Source organism: Coregonus clupeaformis, chromosome 18 (assembly GCF_020615455.1).
Source record: "Coregonus clupeaformis isolate EN_2021a chromosome 18, ASM2061545v1, whole genome shotgun sequence".
Taxonomy (NCBI): Eukaryota; Metazoa; Chordata; class Actinopteri; order Salmoniformes; family Salmonidae; genus Coregonus; species Coregonus clupeaformis.
In genome coordinates, this window is record NC_059209.1 from 34,384,648 (window position 1) to 34,407,354 (window position 22,707).

The 22,707-nt window shown below is 43.0% G+C and overlaps 1 protein-coding gene across 1 annotated transcript; it reads right to left on the bottom strand.

Moving 5' to 3' along the window:
* Positions 1–487: 487 nt before the first annotated feature.
* On the bottom strand, positions 488–21,684 carry hmgcra (3-hydroxy-3-methylglutaryl-CoA reductase a). The gene is made up of 20 exons (XM_041835918.2): positions 21,418–21,684; positions 16,942–17,137; positions 15,942–16,053; positions 15,310–15,397; positions 14,871–14,955; positions 14,246–14,351; positions 13,831–13,937; positions 13,023–13,142; positions 12,049–12,212; positions 11,568–11,842; positions 10,476–10,675; positions 9,023–9,217; positions 8,673–8,831; positions 8,312–8,469; positions 7,927–8,032; positions 6,269–6,439; positions 5,266–5,406; positions 4,740–4,898; positions 2,771–2,925; positions 488–2,595 (listed from the first exon to the last, which is right to left on the bottom strand). Exons 2-20 carry the CDS (start codon positions 17,104–17,106, stop codon positions 2,538–2,540), a joined length of 2,724 nt encoding a protein of 907 aa, XP_041691852.2. The 5' UTR covers positions 17,107–17,137; positions 21,418–21,684; the 3' UTR covers positions 488–2,537.
* Positions 21,685–22,707: the final 1,023 nt, after the last annotated feature.

Below are 22,707 nucleotides of genomic sequence, written 5' to 3' on the forward strand. Positions count from 1 at the left end.
TACTGCCTGTGTATATGAGAGTAGTTTACAGTAGCTTCACTATGTGTGTGTGTGTGTGTGTGTGTGTGTGTGTGTGTGGTCACCAAGCCTGGTCATTAAGTTCCCATACAGTTTTCACATGCTAAGACATTGATTGAGCTATCAGCTATGACCCCCAACATTGAACTGAGTCTGCAATAACCTGTTCAAGTGGACTTCAACTAGGATACTGAGTGGTGGTCCCTTAGACTTAGATAATAACAGGGGATCCCCATGAGGTTGGAAAAGTTTGAAGTACTGACGGCTCACTTAAACACCCTTTGTCCCGTTGTTGGACATCGTGATGACTGTAAAGAGAAACCTTGATACCTTTGAGTCTCAAAGACAATAATCATTGAATAGTTAAACCTAAAATACAGTAGTTATTTAGTTAGTTAAACCACGACTACATCAACATTTAAAGAACATCATAACTTCAGTTCAAGACAAGAAGTCAATAAAAACTAACTTTGTTTTCTATTGTACATTTTTATTGTAAATTCATTTTTTTTTATTACAAAATATATGAGAAATACATCATTGACTAAAGAAATATAATGCTCAGATCAGATCTACACATTCACCATTAGAAATGTGTACAAACCAGCAGTCTGTGACTCACACAATCAATCAACCATGACTGTTTTCCCTTTCCCCACCGTTTCTGACCGTCCAAAGACATGGGTTTGAAACAGCCGTTTCTGAATCGTCCAAAGACATTGCTTTGAAACAGCCGTTTCTGACCATCCAAAGACATGGGTTTGAAACAGCCGTTTCTGACCGTCCAAAGACATGGCTTTGAAACAGCCGTTTCTGACCGTCCAAAGACATGGCTTTGAAACAGCCGTTTCTGACCGTCCAAAGACATGGCTTTGAAACAGCCGTTTCTGACCGTCCAAAGACATGGGTTTGAAACAGCCGTTTCTGACCATCCAAAGACATGGGTTTGAAACAGCCGTTTCTGACCATCCAAAGACATAGGTTTGAAACAGCCGTTTCTGACCATCCAAAGACATGGGTTTGAAACAGCCGTTTCTGACCGTCCAAAGACATGGGTTTGAAACAGCCGTTTCTGACCATCCAAAGACATGGCTTTGAAACAGCCGTTTCTGACCATCCAAAGACATGGGTTTGAAACAGCCGTTTCTGACCGTCCAAAGACATGGCTTTGAAACAGCCGTTTCTGACCATCCAAAGACATGGCTTTGAAACAGCCGTTTCTGACCGTCCAAAGACATGGGTTTGAAACAGCCGTTTCTGACCGTCCAAAGACATGGCTTTGAAACAGTACATAGTGCACATACTGTAGCTAGTTACACAGGAGGCGGCATCCATTTTAAAAGTGGCAGACATTTGAAGCCAAACCGGTTAGTTGTCTTTTGTGTAGTCAGTGCCACTTGTTCACACTGTTCTTTTCCACAGTAACACTGGTCAGTCTACCCACTCAAGCCAGCGTCATATCTTATTAGATAGCTTATTGTAGCACCTGTATCTGCATACATGCCTGTGTCTCTATAACCTTAAAAAAGTGCTAAATGTCTATTTTCTCCCTAGCATTGCACACCTTATACAACTCAAGTTCTTGTAAGAGAAAAAGGCTAAAGCTTTGTTTTTAGGGAATTACTTTTTTAGGTTACGAAGACTGTATTTGGCAATTCAAACAATTTGCAAGTACATTAATCAAAAACGTTAAGGTATACTTTTTCAGAATGACAATCTCCAGCTTTCGTTGAATGTCACTGTTTCTTTGAAGACAATCTAGAATTCGAGTTCTGTTACGGTACAGAACTCTAGCCTGGGTGCCAATCTGTTCCTGCTCTCTTGCCAACTCCGTATGGAATTGTCATGCTAAACATGTTTGGCTTGGCAATGACAATAGAGTGGACAAGAGCACAAACAGATCTGGGACCAGGCTAACAGAACTCTACCATTCTGTCACAGTTCTGCTGTGGCTAAACTCAACTCTTAGGTACTCAGTAAACAGCTTCGGCATCGAACCATCAACCCAAGCACTATCAAAAACAAAGCCTGGTGCTAACGTGTACATGTCAGTGATTATTAAGTGCTCATAGTCAACTGCTTTAAAATAAAAAATAAAAGTTCATTCACAATACAAAAATACTCCAGAGAGAGAGAATCTGTCTGATTTCAGACGTTGTGTTTCAATTTCCTTTCCACTTTCCAGCACAATGAGGCATGATGATAAGTAGACTGATCTGGGAAAAGGACAGCACTTTGAATGACCACCTTGTGTTTTTTTAAACATGACGAAATAGTGTTAAATATGAAATATGTATCTGTGTTTCTGTCCAGACGTGATGCTCCTTGTTCTTGGCTGTGTTCTAAATGGCGTCCTATTCCCTTTATAGTGCACTTCTTTTGACCAGAGCCCTATAATGAGAATAGGGTGCCAGTTGGGACTCAGTCCTCGGTTCTGTTGTGTTGTGCTGGTCCCAGGGAAGGTCTCTCTCTCCACTCTATACCCCAACAGCCAGAGAACCATTATGATCCATAACATCTCAAGATGCCTTCTTGGTACAGGTGCCAGGGGTTGTTTCTTGCAGGTTTACCTTGGACCTGTAGAAAATAATGAACAAACACGACAGAATAAACACGACAAGAATCTATCTATACGTTTAAGCTATATAGAGTGGAGATCTGAGTCGCTTTTTTCTTCTTCAATTAAAACCATTTGTATCCCTACATTTCCACAAATATTCCACTGCTCGTCACACTATCCCTGAACCCTCACCTGTTGTGGGTCATGTGACTCTTGACGAGGTGCCCGGCGGCGAGGGCAGCCATGAGGGACAGCTCTCCTGCCAGCACCGTGCCGCACACCACCCTGGCCAGCTGCCTGGCGTTCTCCCCAGGGCACTCCTGACTGGCACCTTGCACGCCCAGCATCTACAGCAACACAGTGGGAGAGGAATCACATGAAGACAATGAGGCCCGTTTAGGCTGCAGCAGATATAGATATTTACTGTATGGACAGTGACCTTCTGCAGCAGATATAGATATTTACTGTATGGACAGTGACCTTCTGCAGCAGATATATATATTTACTGTATGGGCAGTGGTCTTCTGCAGCAGATATATATATTTACTGTATGGACAGTGGTCTTCTGCAGCATATATATATATTTACTGTATGGGCAGTGGTCTTCTGCAGCAGATATAGATATTTACTGTATGGACAGTGATCTTCTGCAGCAGATATATATATTTACTGTATGGACAGTGGTCTTCTGCAGCAGATATATATATTTACTGTATGGACAGTGGTCTTCTGCAGCAGATATAGATATTTACTGTATGGGCAGTGGTCTTCTGCAGCAGATATAGATATTTACTGTATGGACAGTGGTCTTCTGCAGCAGATATAGATATTTACTGTATGGACAGTGGTCTTCTGCAGCAGATATAGATATTTACTGTATGGGCAGTGGTCTTCTGCAGCAGATATAGATATTTACTGTATGGGCAGTGGTCTTCTGCAGCAGATATAGATATTTACTGTATGGGCAGTGGTCTTCTGCAGCAGATATAGATATTTACTGTATGGGCAGTGGTCTTCTGCAGCAGATATATATATTTACTGTATGGGCAGTGGTCTTCTGCAGCAGATATATATATTTACTGTATGGACAGTGGTCTTCTGCAGCAGATATAGATATTTACTGTATGGGCAGTGGTCTTCTGCAGCAGATATATATATTTACTGTATGGACAGTGGTCTTCTGCAGCAGATATATATATTTACTGTATGGGAAGTGGTCTTCTGCAGCAGATATAGATATTTACTGTATGGGCAGTGGTCTTCTGCAGCAGATATAGATATTTACTGTATGGGCAGTGGTCTTCTGCAGCAGATATAGATATATTTACTGTATGGGCAGTGGTCTTCTGCAGCAGATATAGATATTTACTGTATGGGCAGTGGTCTTCTGCAGCAGATATAGATATTTACTGTATGGACAGTGGCCTTCTGCAGCATATATATATATTTACTGTATGGGCAGTGGTCTTCTGCAGCAGATATATATATTTACTGTATGGGCAGTGGTCTTCTGCAGCAGATATATATATTTACTGTATGGACAGTGGTCTTCTGCAGCAGATATATATATTTACTGTATGGACAGTGGTCTTCTGCAGCCTATATATATATTTACTGTATGGGCAGTGATCTTCTGCAGCAGATATAGATATTTACTGTATGGACAGTGGTCTTCTGCAGCAGATATATATATTTACTGTATGGACAGTGGTCTTCTGCAGCAGATATATATATTTACTGTATGGACAGTGATCTTCTGCAGCAGATATAGATATTTACTGTATGGACAGTGGTCTTCTGCAGCAGATATATATATTTACTGTATGGACAGTGGTCTTCTGCAGCAGATATATATATTTACTGTATGGACAGTGGTCTTCTGCAGCAGATATATATATTTACTGTATGGACAGTGACCTTCTGCAGCAGATATAGATATTTACTGTATATGTGTATTTATGTAGAGCTTTTAATGTTTCGCTTATACGTTTCACACATTATTAATAGATAACTGTATGTCTGCTATGAGGTTATTTTATGGAATGAAACGCACTCTAATGTACACAATACATTGATGTTCCAGTCTATATAACATTGTATTCTAATCTAGATACTGTTTACCATGACTGATGTGTGTGTGTGTGTGTGTGTGTGTTCCTACCTGCAGACAGGCTTGCTGTGGTGCCAGGATGGTTCCTCCTCCTACGGTCCCTAGTTCTATGGAGGGCATGGTACAGCTGATGTAGAGGTCTTCTCCTGTAGGACCCGACGCCTCCATCAGAGTGATGCAGTTACTGCTGCCCACCGTCTGGGCTGGGTCCTGGCAGACACAGGTGGACTCGGTTAGTGCCCAACACAAAGTTTGTTACATTATGGGCTGGTTTCCCGGACCCAGATTACTCATATTCCTGGACTTAAAAAGCTTTTATAGGGCTGTTATTCCGGACACAGATTAAGCCTAGTCCTGGCACATTAAACATAGCTTTTTAGTTCAGGACTATAAAGCTATGTTTACATTTACATTTAAGTCATTTAGCAGACGCTCTTATCCAGAGCGACTTACAAATTCAATATCTCCATGTACAGTACACTATGTAACAAAATAAAATGTACAATTCTTCCCACTCTAAACATTTATCCAATGAAACTATATCCCCTTTGAAAAGACCAATCCAGTGCTCCCTCACCTGTCCACAGGCGATGTAGATGGCTGCCACTAGGTTGGCTGCGTGTGCATTGTAGCCGCCGATACTTCCAGCCATGGCTGAACCTACCAGGTTCTTGTTAATGTTGACATCTACCAGGGCTTCAGTGCTGGTCTTCAACACCTGGTAGAATAGACAGGGGAAATACACTCAAGACATGAATACACAAAGCATCGGACATAGAAACATGGTGCGTAGATCGCCTCGGACATAGAAACATGGTGCGTAGATCGCCTCGGACATAGAAACATGGTGCTTAGATCGCCTCGGACATAGAAACATGGTGCTTAGATCGGCTCGGACATAGAAACATGGTGCATAGATCGCCTCGGACATAGAAACATGGTGCTTAGATCGCCTCGGACATAGAAACATGGTGCTTAGATCGCCTCGGACATAGAAACATGGTGCGTAGATCGCCTCGGACATAGAAACATGGTGCTTAGATCGCCTCGGACATAGAAACATGGTGCTTAGATCGCCTCGGACATAGAAACATGGTGCGTAGATCGCCTCGGACATAGAAACATGGTGCTTAGATCGCCTCGGACATAGAAACATGGTGCTTAGATCGGCTCGGACATAGAAACATGGTGCATAGATCAGCTAAGACATGGGTCAAATACTTGAGCTTTGCTTGATGTAGTTTGACTGGTTCAATAGAACCAATGGAATTGTCAAAAAAGTGCAAACTCTTAGCCAAATTAAGCACACCTCAAATATGACATATGTACTTGACCTAGTTCTGGAATGACTATCAATATTACATTTTGAATAAAAAAATATGAAAATAAAGATGCCAGTAACCGAAAGGTCGCTGGTTCTAATCTCCGAGCCGACTAGTTGAAAAAAAATCTGTCGATGTGCCCTTGAGCAAGGCACTTAACCCTAATTGCTCCTGTAAGTCGCTCTGGATAAGAGCGTGTGCTAAATGACTAAAATGTAAATGTAAATACAAGATCGAACTGTATGAACTGTGGTGTACCTCTTTGACCACTTTAGCTGGGATGGTGGCCTCGCACACAGCAGACTTGCCCCGGCCCTCGATCCAGTTGATGGCTGCAGGCTTCTTGTCGGTGCAGTAGTTCCCACTGACAGCTAGAACCACCAGCTCAGGATACTGCTCCTGTAACCTGGCCAGAGCCTGCTCTGTTCCCTGAGGAGGTGGAGACACAATGCTGGTTACACACATATACAGAACAACACACACAGGACATATACAGAACAACACATACAGGACATATACAGAACAACACATACAGAACAACACATACAGGACATATACAGAACAACACATACTGGACATATACAGAACAACACATACAGGACATATACAGAACAACACATACAGGACATATACAGAACAGGACATATACAGAACAACACATACAGGACATATACAGAACAACACATACAGGACATATACAGAACAACACATACAGGACATATACAGAACAACACACACAGGACATATACAGAACAACACATACAGGACATATACAGAACAACACACACAGGACATATACAGAACAACACATACAGGACATATACAGAACAACACATACTGGACATATACAGAACAACACATACAGGACATATACAGAACAACACATACAGGACATATACAGAACAGGACATATACAGAACAACACATACAGGACATATACAGAACAACACATACAGGACATATACAGAACAACACATACAGGACATATACAGAACAACACATACAGGACATATACAGAACAGGACATATACAGAACAACACATACAGGACATATACAGAACAACACATACAGGACATATACAGAACAACACACACAGGACATATACAGAACAACACATACATGACATATACAGAACAACACACACAGGACATATACAGAACAACACATACAGGACATATACAGAACAACACACACAGGACATATACAGAACAACACACACAGGACATATACAGAACAACACACACAGGACATATACAGAACAACACACACAGGACATATACAGAACAACACACACAGGACATATACAGGACAACACACACAGGACATATACAGAACAACACATACAGGACATATACAGAACAACACATTCAGGACATATACAGAACAACACATACAGGACATATACAGAACAACACATACAGGACATATACAGAACAACACACACAGGACATATACAGAACAACACATACAGGACATATACAGAACAACACACACAGGACATATACAGAACAACACATACAGGACATATACAGAACAACACATACAGGACATATACAGGACAACACACACAGGACATATACAGGACAAATACAGAACAACACATACAGGACATATACAGAACAACACATACAGGACATATACAGAACAACACATACAGGACATATACAGTACAGGACATATACAGAACAACACATACAGGACATATACAGAACAACACATACAGGACATATACAGAACAACACATACAGGACATATACAGAACAACACATACAGGACATATAAAGAAAAACACATACAGGACATATACAGAACAACACATACAGGGAGACAATAACCAGCTAATTAACATGACACATGATAATCACACACACATTAAATGTCTAACACACACACACACGTATGCACGCACACACACCTTAGAGATCATGTTCATTCCCATGGCGTCTCCTGTTCTGGACTGGAAGCGGATGTAAAGGTTTCTACCAGCGAGACCGATCATGAGCTTCTGCAGACGAGCAAACCTGGAAACACAACCAAAAGACAAGAGGCCATCAGTCTTCTCTCTTCACATCTGCTTTCAAATGTTGACCATAGAAATAGAATATATAGAGTGGACCGATTTATAAAAGCCCATTCTATTTCTTTATAACAGACTCCACCCACATTCTATTTCTTTATAACAGACTCCACCCACATTATATTTCTATACTATTTCTATAACTGAGACTATAACTGAGACACTCCTCCTCAATATCCCCTAAATCTAAAGTATTTATATTCCAGACAGTTTGACCTCTGACCTGCTGGTGTGGTCGAAGGCGTCCTTGATGGCCTGGAATCCGTCGGTGCTCTCCAGCCAGCCCTTGACCTCTGCAGCCAAGCAGGCCGACGGGCACCTAATCACAGGACCCCTGGTCATCCCGTCCGCCAGGATACGACTGCTTGCACCGCCACCCAACTGGGGGATGGGGAGAGGAGAGGGGGCAAAGGTTAAGGAAAGGTCAGGATGGTCATAGACTGGATACAGCTACTTCACTGGATTATTTGTAGTAGTACTGTTTAATATATACTTCCATATGTAGTTACTGGTATACAGTACAGTAATTCTATCTTGGACAGCCATTGTCTAGTGCAGTATGCAACACTGTATCTGTAACTCACGGCGATAGCGCGACAGCCCCGGTTGGTGCTGGCCACCAGGCAGCCTTCTGTGGTCGCCATGGGGACCTGAAACTGCTTCCCGTCGAGGTGAAGAGGCCCAGCCACACCTACTGGAACGGGCATGTATCCAATCACATTCTCACAGCAGGTCCCCATCACCTGGCAACCAAAACATCAACAAAGATTGGTTTCAGTTTCCATCAACGTTACATCCTGTACTGTTTGTGTAACTAAAAACAAAGAACTGAATTACTGTTTTGTGCATCAAGCATTGATGTTTTAATGCCCTTTGGGTGTACATACTGTATCAACCACACATCAACTTCAGCCAGAAGCCTAGAAAGCCTCACCTTAGAGTAGTCGTAGTCCAGGTAGGGCAGAGCGGAGAGGGCGGAGGTGTTGGGGAGCTTGGAGGAGATCATGTGTCTACGGATGGCTACCCCTCTCTCTGGTCTCTCCATCATGGCCTCCAGCTTGTAGGAAGGGATGTGTTTAGAGTTCACCAGAACCACCACCTCATCATCACTCAGGAATCGGGCTCCCATCTGTGGAGGACACGCAGAGACTTTGTTAACTCAAATACAAACACACACACATGCATGTATAAAGCACTTTTCACTCAGTCTCGAGCATTATGCAATGCAATGGATCTTGGTGATAAGAAATGTATGTAATAACATTGAAATATCCAATAGGTCACCTGATCTACCTGTGACCTATCGTCTGACGGTCACCTGATCTACCTGTGACCTATCGTCTGACGGTCACCTGATCTACCTGTGACCTATCGTCTGACGGTCACCTGATCTACCTGTGACCTATCGTCTGCCGGTCACCTGATCTACCCGTGACCTATCGTCTGACGGTCACCTGATCTACCTGTGACCTATCGTCTGACGGTCACCTGATCTACCTGTGACCTATCTTCTGACGGTCACCTTATCGACCTGTGACCTATCGTCTGCCGGTCACCTGATCTACCTGTGACCTATCGTCTGACGGTCACCTGATCTACCTGTGACCCATCGTCTGACGGTCACCTGATCTACCTGTGACCTATCGTCTGACGGTCACCTGATCTACCTTTGATAGATGTGGTAAAGAGGTCTATGGAACTCGACCAAAACAATGGAAATGCATTGGAAACACGTGGGAGAAAGATGCCGTGAGTGAAGATCCCGAATCTCCTCATCGCCCCCCACAACTTTAAATAGGACAGGCTCATTGTAATGGCTGGAAAGAAGCCTGGCCTCCGTGTTCTCTCTCCACCAGCCTCCACTGGGTCAGAGGTAGATCAGGTGACTATCAGACGATGGAGTCACTGAAGGTACGTCCTCTATTACTGTCCTGCTCTAATGGGTTCAGCATAAGAGAGTAAAGTGAGTTAAGCTCGTTAGGGATATAGTTAAACCCATAGACTGAAGAAACGGGTTACCGCACAGAGACCCAATACTCCTACAGATGGACACCATAGAAACTGTCGTTGGATTGTCATTGTGAAACAGGGTTGAGGGTCAGTTCTATTTCAATGCATTACACTTCAAGACTGTTGGAAAATCATTCCAGGTGAAGCTGGTTGAGAGAACGCCAAGAGTGTGCAAAGCTGTCATTAAGGCAAAGGGTGGCAACTTGAGGAATCTCAAATATAAAATATATTTTGATTTGTTTAACACTTTTTTGGTTACTGCATGATTCCATGTGTGTTATTTCATAGTTTTGATGTCTTCACTATTATTCTACAATGTAATATTTATGTGAGCGTGCATGTGGACCATAGCTATGTAAGTACACATCACACCATACCTCAGGGTTTTTTAGGATGGCCAGGCACTCCTCCAGTGGTCTGGGGTCTGAGGTTCGGCTGGGCTGAGCGGGCTGAGAGGGGTCTGCTCTGGGGGTCTCCACCTGGCTCTCCCTCTCCTCCTCCACAGAGCCCAGACGGAAGACCCTCTTGGTGGGCTGGGGTTCGGTGGTCGGGGCAGGCAGCGGCCGGATCACCTCGGCTAGGGAGGGGAGGGGAGGAGGAGGGAGAGGAGGGAGAGAGGGGAGGAGGGGGAAAGAGGGACGGAAAGGAACGATAATTAAGTTAACCAATGGGTTCAGAGCAAAGCCCTAAAAGAGTTGAACCGTGTTTAAATCTATTCTACATTTAAGTCATTTAGCAGACGCTCTTATCCAGAGCCACTTACAGTTAGTGAGTGCATACATTCTTTTTTTATACTGGCCCCCTGTGGGAATCAAACCCACAACCCTGGCGTTGCGAACGCCATGCTCTACCAACTGAGCTACATCCCTGCCGGCCATTCCCTCCCCTACCCTAATTGTGCGCCGCCCCATGGGTCTCCCGGTCGCGGCCGGCTACGACAGAGCCTGGATTCGAACCAGGATCTCTAATGGCACAGCTAGCACTGCGATGCAGTGCCTTAGACCACTGCGCCACTCGGGAGAGAGTGGTCATTCTAGAGCCAGACAGCGCTGTAAGGAATGTATTGATCGATACATTGGACAATAGATGCAGTAAAGACGTCAATGGAACTCGACCAAAACAATGGAAATGCCATGGAAACGGCTAGGGGAAAGATCCCGAATCTCCTCACTGCCCCCCAGCAAAATTAGCCTAGATTTAGGATATTGTTTATATGTGTATTTCACACTATGTTGAGGTAAAAATCTGAGTATAATGCTTATAAAGATGTCAACCCCAATATATGTTCATGTCATCGTCACCAATCAACTGCATTACAGTTAAAAATGACTGACTTCCACCACCGATTTATGTATGCTAGCTATGCTACCAGCTTATGTGAACGCATTTCTCATCAATGCATTTCTCACAGTCCTTTCCAAACCACCATAACACCACTCTACAACACGTCTTGTTCCTCCCTGCCGTACCTCTCTCCTCCTTGGTGGCCTCAGCCAGGGCGGGGGGTGTGGTGGTGGGGGTGGCGGGCCTGAGGGGGGACTTGGGGGGGCAGGGGGCAACCTCCTTCCTGCAGCACTGGTCTGTGCCCCAGCGGGGGGCACGGTCAGGCCCCTGGGACAGGGACATGGGGCTCTTCAGAGACAGGGTGGACTCCAGCTCTACTTGCTCGAAGAAGATGTACTTGACGGCCAGCAGCAGGGCCAGGCCCAGACAGATCACCTGTTCTATATCCATGCTGACCAACCTGGGGACAGAACAGATGGAGGGAGAACAAGAGAACAATGGATTAAATAACAGAAGAGAAGACGGACTGTACTTCAAATAAAATGTCACATACATTTACGTTTCACTATTGAAACTGATTGGTCAAGTTACAGTCCAGGGTTGGGATCAATTCCATTTAAATTCAGTCAGTTCCAGAAGTGAATTAAAATTCCAGGTAGAACTCACCTTGACATGTAGAACTGCCAGAGGGGTCTCTCGGGGTCGATCCTCTTGGGTACATGGTCGTCCAGGGACATGGAGCCCACCTGGGGGACGTCCAGGTTGGAGTTGAGGGAGAGAGGGTCGGCAATCCAACGGCTGTGGGCGTGCACCATTACCAGGCCCAGAGACTACAGAGCAAACAGAGAGACATTAACAGGCCCAGAGACTACAGAGCAAACAGAGAGACATTACCAGGCCCAGAGACTACAGAGCAAACAGAGAGACATTAACAGGCCCAGAGACTACAGAGCAAACAGAGAGACATTAACAGGCCCAGAGACTACAGAGCAAACAGAGAGACATTACCAGGCCCAGAGACTACAGAGCAAACAGAGAGACATTACCAGGCCCAGAGACTACAGAGCAAACAGAGAGACATTAACAGGCCCAGAGACTACAGAGCAAACAGAGAGACATTACCAGGCCCAGAGACTACAGAGCAAACAGAGAGACATTAACAGGCCCAGAGACTACAGAGCAAACAGAGAGACATTACCAGGCCCAGAGACTACAGAGCAAACAGAGAGACATTACCAGGCCCAGAGACTACAGAGCAAACAGAGAGACATTAACAGGCCCAGAGACTACAGAGCAAACAGAGAGACATTACCAGGCCCAGAGACTACAGAGCAAACAGAGAGACATTACCAGGCCCAGAGACTACAGAGCAAACAGAGAGACATTAACAGGCCCAGAGACTACAGAGCAAACAGAGAGACATTACCAGGCCCAGAGACTACAGAGCAAACAGAGAGACATTAACAGCAACGCTAACAACACACCACACACACACACACACACACACACACACACACACACACACACACACACACACACACACACACACACACACACACACACACACACACACACACACACACACACACACACACACACACACACCACACACCACACACCACACAGCAGTGTAGTCTTACCATGATCATCTTGACTCTCTGGCTGACAGGGTTGGGTTTGTTATCCTCCTCTTCCTCCATCACGCGGGAGAAGTGGCTCAGCTGCCAGATGGGGTGACCCTCCTGACTGTCCCTGGACAGCTGAAGAGAGAACACACAACCAAGTCAGGATATACACACACTCAACCTGTCATAGACGCTGTGTCTGTCTCATCATGTTGCTTAAAGGCATATAGTGTCTGTCTCATAATGTTGCTTAAAGTCATTTAGTGTCTGTCTCATAATGTTGCTTAAAGTCATTTAGTGTCTGTCTCGTAATGTTGCTTAAAGTCATTTAGTGTCTGTCTCATAATGTTGCTTAAAGTCATTTAGTGTCTGTCTCATAATGTTGCTTAAAGTCAATTAGTGTCTGTCTCATAATGTTGCTTAAAGTCATTTAGTGTCTGTCTCATAATGTTGCTTAAAGGCATTTAGTGTCTGTCTCATAATGTTGCTTAAAGTCATTTAGTGTCTGTCTCATAATGTTGCTTAAAGTCATTTAGTGTCTGTCTCATAATGTTGCTTAAAGGCATTTAGTGTCTGTCTCATAATGTTGCTTAAAGGCATTTAGTGTAGATTTCCACTCATGCTATGGCTCTCCTTTCCTTCCACATCTACAGCTCTCACTTTACACCTATTTCATTTGACATTTGTGTGTGTGTGTGTCTGTGTGTGTCTGTATGGTGTGTGTGTGTGTGTGTGTGTGTGTGTGTGTGTGTGTGTGTGTGTGTGTGTGTGTGTGTGTGTGTGTGTGTGTGTGTGTGGTGTGTGTGTGCGTGTTAACCCTTACCTCTAGGACCAGGGAGACGCAGGCAGGGAAGAATGTCATGAAGACAAAGTAGTTGGCCAGGACAGACATGCAGCCAAAACAACACATGATCTCCAGCTGACGCACACCTGGAACATCAATCAATCAGTTCATCAATCAATCAAACCTGGAAAATCAATCAATCAGTTCATCAATCAATCAAACCTGGAAGATCAATCAATCAGTTCATCAATCAATCAAACCTGGAAGATCAATCAATCAGTTCATCAATCAATCAAACCTGGAAAATCAATCAATCAGTTCATCAATCAATCAATCAAACCTGGAAGATCCAGTAATACTGCGTCCAAAATGATATTATATTCTCTGTGGAGCCAGCTCTGGTCAAAAGTAGTGCACTATATATGAATAGGGTGCTCCATGCTCCCCTCCATACCTGACATGGTGCCCACCCCGATCACCAGGCATTCCACCAAGGCATCCAGAGTGAACGTGGGCCCCAGGACGGCCATGCCACGGGCGATGTTGTCGCGCACCTCGTCCTGTTACACAGGTAATCAACCAATCAATCAACCAATCAATCAATAAATAAATCAATTAATTTATTAATCACATGTATTTATGAAACCCTTTAAGCCTTTTCAACATGGGTCAACTACTACAGTATGTCGCTATCACAGAAATATGTTATATTTAAGCAATAAGGCCCGAGGGGGTGTGGTATATGGCCAATATACCACGGCTAAGGGCTGTTCTTAAACACGACGTAACGCGGTGTGCCTGGATACAGCCCTTAGCCGTGGTATATTTGCCATATACCACAAACCCCCGAGGTGCCTTATTGCTATTATAAACTGGTTACCAACGTAATTATAGCAGTAAAAATATATGTTTTGTCATACCCATGGTATACGGTCTGATATACCACGTCTGTCAGCCAATCAGCATAGAGAGTTCGAACCACCCAGTTTATAATAGCATATACCAACTGTATAATAACCAAATAAGGTATTGTTTATTACTACTGACGTGTTTCCACAGGAGTAGGAGGTGAAATGTACCTGTGAGTTTGAACTGAGTGCGTACTTGGCGAGAGCGCATGCTTTGGAGAGGTCGATGAGGAGCAGGAAGAACGGTAAGGCCTCACTGGAGAACAACATGGAGGACTGTGTGTCAGAGTAGCACTGAACGGAGCGCAACAGGCTCTCCTCTATAGTAATTACACAAATGGTTAAATTACCTCCATTACAAATCTTGGTGATATTAGGCCGACTAATCTCAACACTAAAGAGGAAAATTGAGGCTCAGAGTTTATTAATATATCCTATCAAATGCTTTTATCCAAAGCATACATTCACTGAAAAAAATATATAGCCTACTGTGACTGTGTCTAACTGTGTCTAAACCTGGAGCAATGTGTGGATGCTTGGGAACATTCAACATACGACATCAATATTGACAGAAACGTTGTGTGTTGCACTGTACTGTGGGTTTACTTACTTGAGGCCAGTGAGTTCTTTATCCAGGAAGTGAATCACGACAGTGCTGAATACGAAGCTGGAGAATATGGTGAACAGTCCAGCGATACCTAAAAACAAAGTTGATATTGTGAGAATTGCAACTTGCTAGATTGAATTTACAGGATATATTTAAGCAATAAGGCCCGAGGGGGTGTGTTATACTCTGCCTGGATACAGCCCTTAGCCGTGATATATTGGCCATATACCACAAACCCCAGAGGTGCCTTATTGCTATTATAAACTGGTTAATTAGAACAGTAAACAAGTCGTTTTGCGTCATACCTGTGGTATAGTGTCTCATATACCATGGCTTTCAGCCAATCAGCATCCAGGGCTTGAACGACCCGGTTATAATACAGTATATTTAACTGAATATTGCTTGACCCTGAATGACAACGATTGCCTAGACTATATTTTGATATTGTAATATATTTCACTTTAGATTAACACGCTACTTTTACTTTACACTGTCACATAAGTGTATGGTTTACAGTACATAGTATTTACAGTATAAAAAAATGCTGACCTACAATATATTTTATGTCACTTGCAAGATTCATTTGACTGTGTATTTTACAGTATATTTACAGGATAATTACAGTAAATGCTCACCTAGAATATATTTGGATCCTAGTTGCCGTAGATTCTGGAACTGGAAGTAGATGTACACGATGGCTATGCACCGTGTGATGGTCAGAATGATGATGTCACTGCTTAGAACCAGCTGGAAGGGAGGCAGAGACAACATAATCACTGAAGTAAGTCAATCATAAAAGTCATTTAAAAAAATCACTGAGGAAACAATGATGATTAACTCAAGGAACTAAAACGACTATGAACAGAAAGTATGCCTAACTACTGTGTGTCATGAAATAGACAAGTTGATAGACAAAATGCACTTTAAATACAATTGATTTGTATTGTGAACAAGCTACCTTTTGTTAGGTGTCCTACTTGTACTCAATGAAGAATACAGTGTGTATGTACCCTCCAAACCATATATGGTACCAGGTGAAAGTGTACACTACAGTATAGGCCCCTAAACTAGGTTGCTAGAAGCCCCTATAGGTCTTACATTACACTGGAAAGCTCTAGTCTAAGAATGTCCCGATACGATACGGTGCAGAGAAGACAAAGGCCTTCACTCCTCCTCTTCCCCCCGGCCCCAATCGACCAACTCCTCTTTTCCTCAGTCCCTCCCCCCTTTTTCCCCTCTATGCCTCAAACCCCTCCCTTTTCCCTTTTTAATCCAACCTTCCTAACCCTATACCGCCATTCTTACATAAGTCTATGGCTCTATGGGGCGGGCAGGTAGCCTAGCGGTAAAGAGCGTTCGGCCAGTAACCGAAAGGTTGCTGGTTCGAATGCCTGAGCTGGCAAGGTGAAAGAATCTGCCGTTCTGCCCTTGAGCAAGGCAATTAACCCTGAACAACAACTGCTCCCCGGGCGCCGATGACGTCGATTAAGGCAGACCCCTGCACCGTCTCTGATTCAGAGGAGTTGGGTTAAATGTCGAAGACACATTTCGGTTGAATACATTTGGTTGTGCAACTGACTAGGTATCCCCTCCAGCTCCCCCGCACAGTATTATCCATCTATCCAGGTTCCGTACCTCCTCCATTTTGGGGCAGTCGTAGTTCCAGCCGCAGATCTGGTCGTTGCCGGTGAACATGTTCATGGACATCATGCAGATGGTGAGGGTGACGGTGCCTACGATCACCTCCCAGGGGTGGGAGGCCACCAGCATGCCGTGCATACGGAACAGACCAGTCAGCATGGTGGAGCTGGGGTTGGGGACGGTGAATGTGCTTTAGAAAAATACAAAAAGAAAGGAAACACTGAAAGTCCCACTCCAACTCTGACAGAGGCAACAGAGAGTGGATCCTAGAAGAGAAGAGCAGTATTGTGGCAACCTGCGTACGAGATCAGAATACTATCAGTTCTAATGTTTAGTGTTGAAATGAGTAAAGTCACTGAGAGGATAGAAACACCAACAGCTAGGTTGACAAATGACCAGAAAAATAGCTTGTATTATTTGTCATTTTGGACTGCAGTGTCCCTTCAACTTTATAGCGTAGTCATCTATTAGTTAAAACTGATGTGCTCTTTTATCTTTTTACTGTGGTGACGATGACAAAGTCAACAGAGGAGGAAAACTTCCTGGAAGGTAGAGAGTACAGTCACCCATACAGAAACACTGACTCCAACCAGGGTGGAGACCAGACCGAGCCCATTTGTCAAAATCACACAACTGTGCTACTTCCCAAGCTCATGAACAAGCAATTTAGTCCGAGATAGTTTCAGAGTCAGACACGTGGTTACACTACATACGTGAGTCAAATACAGTAGCCTATATTAGCAAATTATTATTAGCCTTTATTGGCCATAGAACAATATACTGTATCTGATGTAGGATCTCAAATCACACACACTGACTGGACAGATTGGACATTTGTTCACGGGAAAAAACATTCGCTGCGTTTCAGTCACTCTATTTACTATCCCAAATATTCTCATATATACCGAAACCTTTCTTTACAATTTGTGTATAGTGTACTATACACTGCCTCTATACCTATAGGGTACTGACTGTACTATATACCTATAGGGTACTGACTGTACTATATACTGCCTCTATACCTATAGGGTACTGACTGTACTATATACTGCCTCTATACCTATAGGGTACTGACTGTACTATATACTGCCTCTATACCTATAGGGTACTGACTGTACTATACACTGCCTCTATACCTATAGGGTACTTACTGTACTATATACCTATAGGGTACTGACTGTAGCATATACTGCCTCTATACCTATAGGGTACTGACTCTACTATATACCTATAGGGTACTGACTGTACTATATACTGCCTCTATACCTATAGGGTACTGACTGTACTATATACTGCCTCTATACCTATAGGGTACTGACTGTACTATACACTGCCTCTATACCTATAGGGTACTGACTGTACTATACACTGCCTCTATACCTATAGGGTACTGACTGTACTATATACCTATAGGGTACTGACTGTAGCATATACTGCCTCTATACCGATAGGGTACTGACTGTACTATATACTGCCTCTATACCTATAGGGTACTGACTGTACTATACACTGCCTCTATACCTATAGGGTACTGACTGTACTATATACCTATAGGGTACTGACTTTACCATATACTGCCTCTATACCTATAGGGTACTGACTGTACTATATACTGCCTCTATACCTATAGGGTACTGACTGTACTATATACTGCCTCTATACCTATAGGATACTGACTGTACTATACACTTCCTCTATACCTATAGGGTACTGACTGTACTATATACCTATAGGGTACTGACTGTACCATATACTGCCTCTATACCTATAGGGTACTGACTGTACTATATACTGCCTCTATACCTATAGGGTACTGACTGTACTATATACTGCCTCTATACCTATAGGATACTGACTGTACTATACACTTCCTCTATACCTATAGGGTACTGACTGTACTATATACCTATAGGGTACTGACTGTACCATATACTGCCTCTATACCTATAGGATACTGACTGTACTATACACTGCCTCTATACCTATAGGGTACTGACTGTACTATATACCTATAGGGTACTGACTGTACTATATACCTATAGGGTACTGACTGTACCATATACTGCCTCTATACCTATAGGGTACTGACTGTACTATACACTGCCTCTATACCTATAGGGTACTGACTGTACTATATACTGCATCTATACCTATAGGGTACTGACTGTACTATATACCTATAGGGTACTGACTGTACCATATACTGCCTCTATACCTATAGGGTACTGACTGTACTATATACTGCCTCTATACCTATAGGATACTGACTGTACTATACACTGCCTCTATACCTATAGGGTACTGACTGTACTATATACCTATAGGGTACTGACTGTACCATATACTGCCTCTATACCTATAGGGTACTGACTGTACTATATACTGCCTCTATACCTATAGGGTACTGACTGTACTATATACTGCCTCTATACCTATAGGGTACTGACTGTACCATATACTGCCTCTATACCTATAGGGTACTGACTGTACTATATACTGCCTCTATACCTATAGGGTACTGACTGTACCATATACTGCCTCTATACCTATAGGGTACTGACTGTACTATATACTGCCTCTATACCTATAGGGTACTGACTGTACCATATACTGCCTCTATACCTATAGGGTACTGACTGTACCATATACTGCCTCTATACCTATAGGGTACTGACTGTACTATATACTGCCTCTATACCTATAGGGTACTGACTGTACCATATACTGCCTCTATACCTATAGGGTACTGACTGTACCATATACTGCTTCTATACCTATAGGGTACTGACTGTACTATATACTGCCTCTATACCTATAGGGTACTGACTGTACTATATACTGCCTCTATACCTATAGGGCACTGACTGTACTATATACTGCCTCTATACCGATAGGGTACTGACTGTACTATATACCTATAGGGTACTGACTGTACTATATACCTATAGGGTACTGACTGTACCATATACTGCCGCTATACCGATAGGGTACTGACTGTACTATATACTGCCTCTATACCTATAGGGTACTGACTGTACTATATACTGCCTCTATACCTATAGGGTACTGACTGTACTATATACTGCCTCTATACCTATAGGGTACTGACTGTACTATATACTGCCTCTATACCTATAGGGTACTGACTGTACTATATACTACCTCTATACCTATAGGGTACTGACTGTACTATATACTGCCTCTATACCTATAGGGTACTGACTGTACTATACACTGCCTCTATACCTATAGGGTACTGACTGTACTATACACTGCCTCTATACCTATAGGGTACTGACTGTACTATATACTGCCTCTATACCTATAGGGTACTGACTGTACTATATACTGCCTCTATACCTATAGGGTACTGACTGTACTATACACTGCCTCTATACCTATAGGGTACTGACTGTACTATATACCTATAGGGTACTGACTGTACTATATACTGCCTCTATACCTATAGGGTACTGACTGTAGAACAAGGGTGGTGTCATGATGCATAGGAGGGGACAGGGATTAGGCTATCTACACTTTCTGATGCAAGAGGAATTCAGGAAATACTTGTCCATCTTTACAGTTCAGTTAAAAAATAGGCTATTCCCTGGAAGCTATGACTGAAACAACATGTTGAAGTCCAAAGCAGAAAAATGACTAATTAAGCCTTTACGCTTTCAAGGAGATATAAAAAAAAATATCACAACCTTGATCAACAAGTTTAAAATACACAGCATTAACCAAAATAAACAGATTATTATAATGTATCACACAGGTTTACAGCTAGTTTCACCAGAGCGACGGATGAGTCAGCGGCAGACACCATAGGCACCAGCTGGCAGCATCAACCAATAGAAAAGGGACGATCATGGCCTCATCATAGGCATCATCATGGATGAAATTCAAACATCATCCGACCTCCATAGCGAGAACAGTCGCTGTCTATCGTTGCTAACTAAAGCTGGAAGAAACACCAGCTACAGCAAATACAGTAAGCTATACGGAGACGGCTCTATCTAGCTATACTATAGTATAGCCTAGGCTACAAAGAGACGGCTCTATCTATCCGACAAACTGTATCGGATTCCGTACTAGAGCGAGCTTTCTAAACGGGTGTGCGAGCGCTGCTACAAATGCAAGATAACGCACCCGGAACAACCACACCAATCCGAATGTTGTAGCCTAAATAGTCTTTGCATGCATTTTCTAACCAACAAACCATTTATTGCAAACATATTGTAGGCTTAGTAATAGCGGCGTCTATTTTACCATATTACATCATGTCTCTACTGCTAAAAGAGGATGATGGCAGCCATATCTATGTCACTGACTGCCTGTGTGTGCAATCCCAGCATTTGCAACAACAAACCTTATAAATAGGCCTATTCAACGATCCAGCGGAAATATTGGGCACAAGTCCACAAAGGTGTAAATACACAAGCAGGTTCAATAGGATCGGAGACTGCTTACCTGTGTCAGAAAGTGTCAAAGACGCCTAAATGGATACCGTTAATAGCCGGTGTCAGCCCTCGCTTGCAACGGATCGTCCTTGCTTTAAATGCCGGTTTCTGTCTGAAGATGAATTTGAGCCCGAGTATAGATTAGCCTATACAGTGTGCATATTTTTATTGATACAATAAATAAGTTACATGCACACAAGTGCTCCCAAATGGTCCTGCTCGCTTGAGAGACAGCTTTCGGGCTGAGACCAATGGAGAGCAGGCATCCTTCTGTATGAGCTTCGAGAGATGGCACGGGAATGCGTCATCCGATACATTAGCCAATCGCATCGGAGAGTTGGTCCATGAGCGCTTTGGGCACGCCTCGTTTCCAAGGCGGCGGTCCTTAGAGGCGTGTTCAGAGGGGGGACGCGTGATCTCACCACTGGCGCTCGGGCCAATTTCTGCGAGGTATAGGAAACAGGCAGTGGGTACAGGCGGTGCGATGCTGCATCATTGGACGTTCCTTTTGAATTGGTGTGGCATTTTTTTTTTTACAATTTCAAACGTGATGCAAAGAAAGAACACACGTTTTTCGTTTAAAGTTAATCATTAAAATATGTTGTTTTGTTTTTTTTTTACTTTGAAGAACTGTTTTATTTGCAAATGTCGAGGTCAAATCTGTGTAAAAAGCCTTGACCTGCTGTAACCTAGTCCTTCGTCCTTCTTTATTCCTATCTAAAAATAAAAACAAATATATGTTTTATTGTCATATACATCGGATAGGTGCAGTGAAATGTGTTGTTTTACAGGGTCAGCCATAGTAGTAAGGTGCCCCTGGAGCAAATTAGGGTCAAGTGCCTTGCTCAAGGACACATCGACAGATTTTTATCTAGGTCGCTTCGCAATGTCTATGGGTGGATCATTGAATGCCACTGGCAAATAGGCCATAATAGATTATATATTAGTAATGAATGGTTAAAAAGCCTGTAGCCTATGTATTTCAGTGCTATCGTCACGGATTTGAAACATTTCCGAACCCACATCATGGACCTAGTCGGATACATCATTTGTTCACTTATTTCTGCAAATATAGGCCTATATCTTTTCGTTCATTTGCATTAGGTAAATTGTGTCTGTGATTTTCCAGCAAAATTAATAAAACTTTGGCTACTATACCTGCATAGTAACATTTTATTTAAACAAAATAAATATTTGCCAGTGTTTTGCCTTATTTTATTAATTTCAGTTGAGTTTTCATGTGAGTTTATACATAAATTGGTGGTATTATCACTCATACTCTGTTGTTATGTATAAGGAG

Excerpts from the sequence above, each read along its gene's own strand:
- hmgcra (XM_041835918.2), bottom strand. The coding sequence starts at position 17,106 with ATGCTGACTGGTCTGTTCCGTATGCACGGCATGCTGGTGGCCTCCCAC. Across the intron at positions 8,470-8,672 it reads GGGGCTGTCGCGCTATCGCC|TTGGGTGGCGGTGCAAGCAG; the intron begins GTGAGTTACAGA and ends CCCATCCCCCAG. Across the intron at positions 5,407-6,268 it reads CAGCTAAAGTGGTCAAAGAG|GTGTTGAAGACCAGCACTGA; the intron begins GTACACCACAGT and ends CTATTCTACCAG.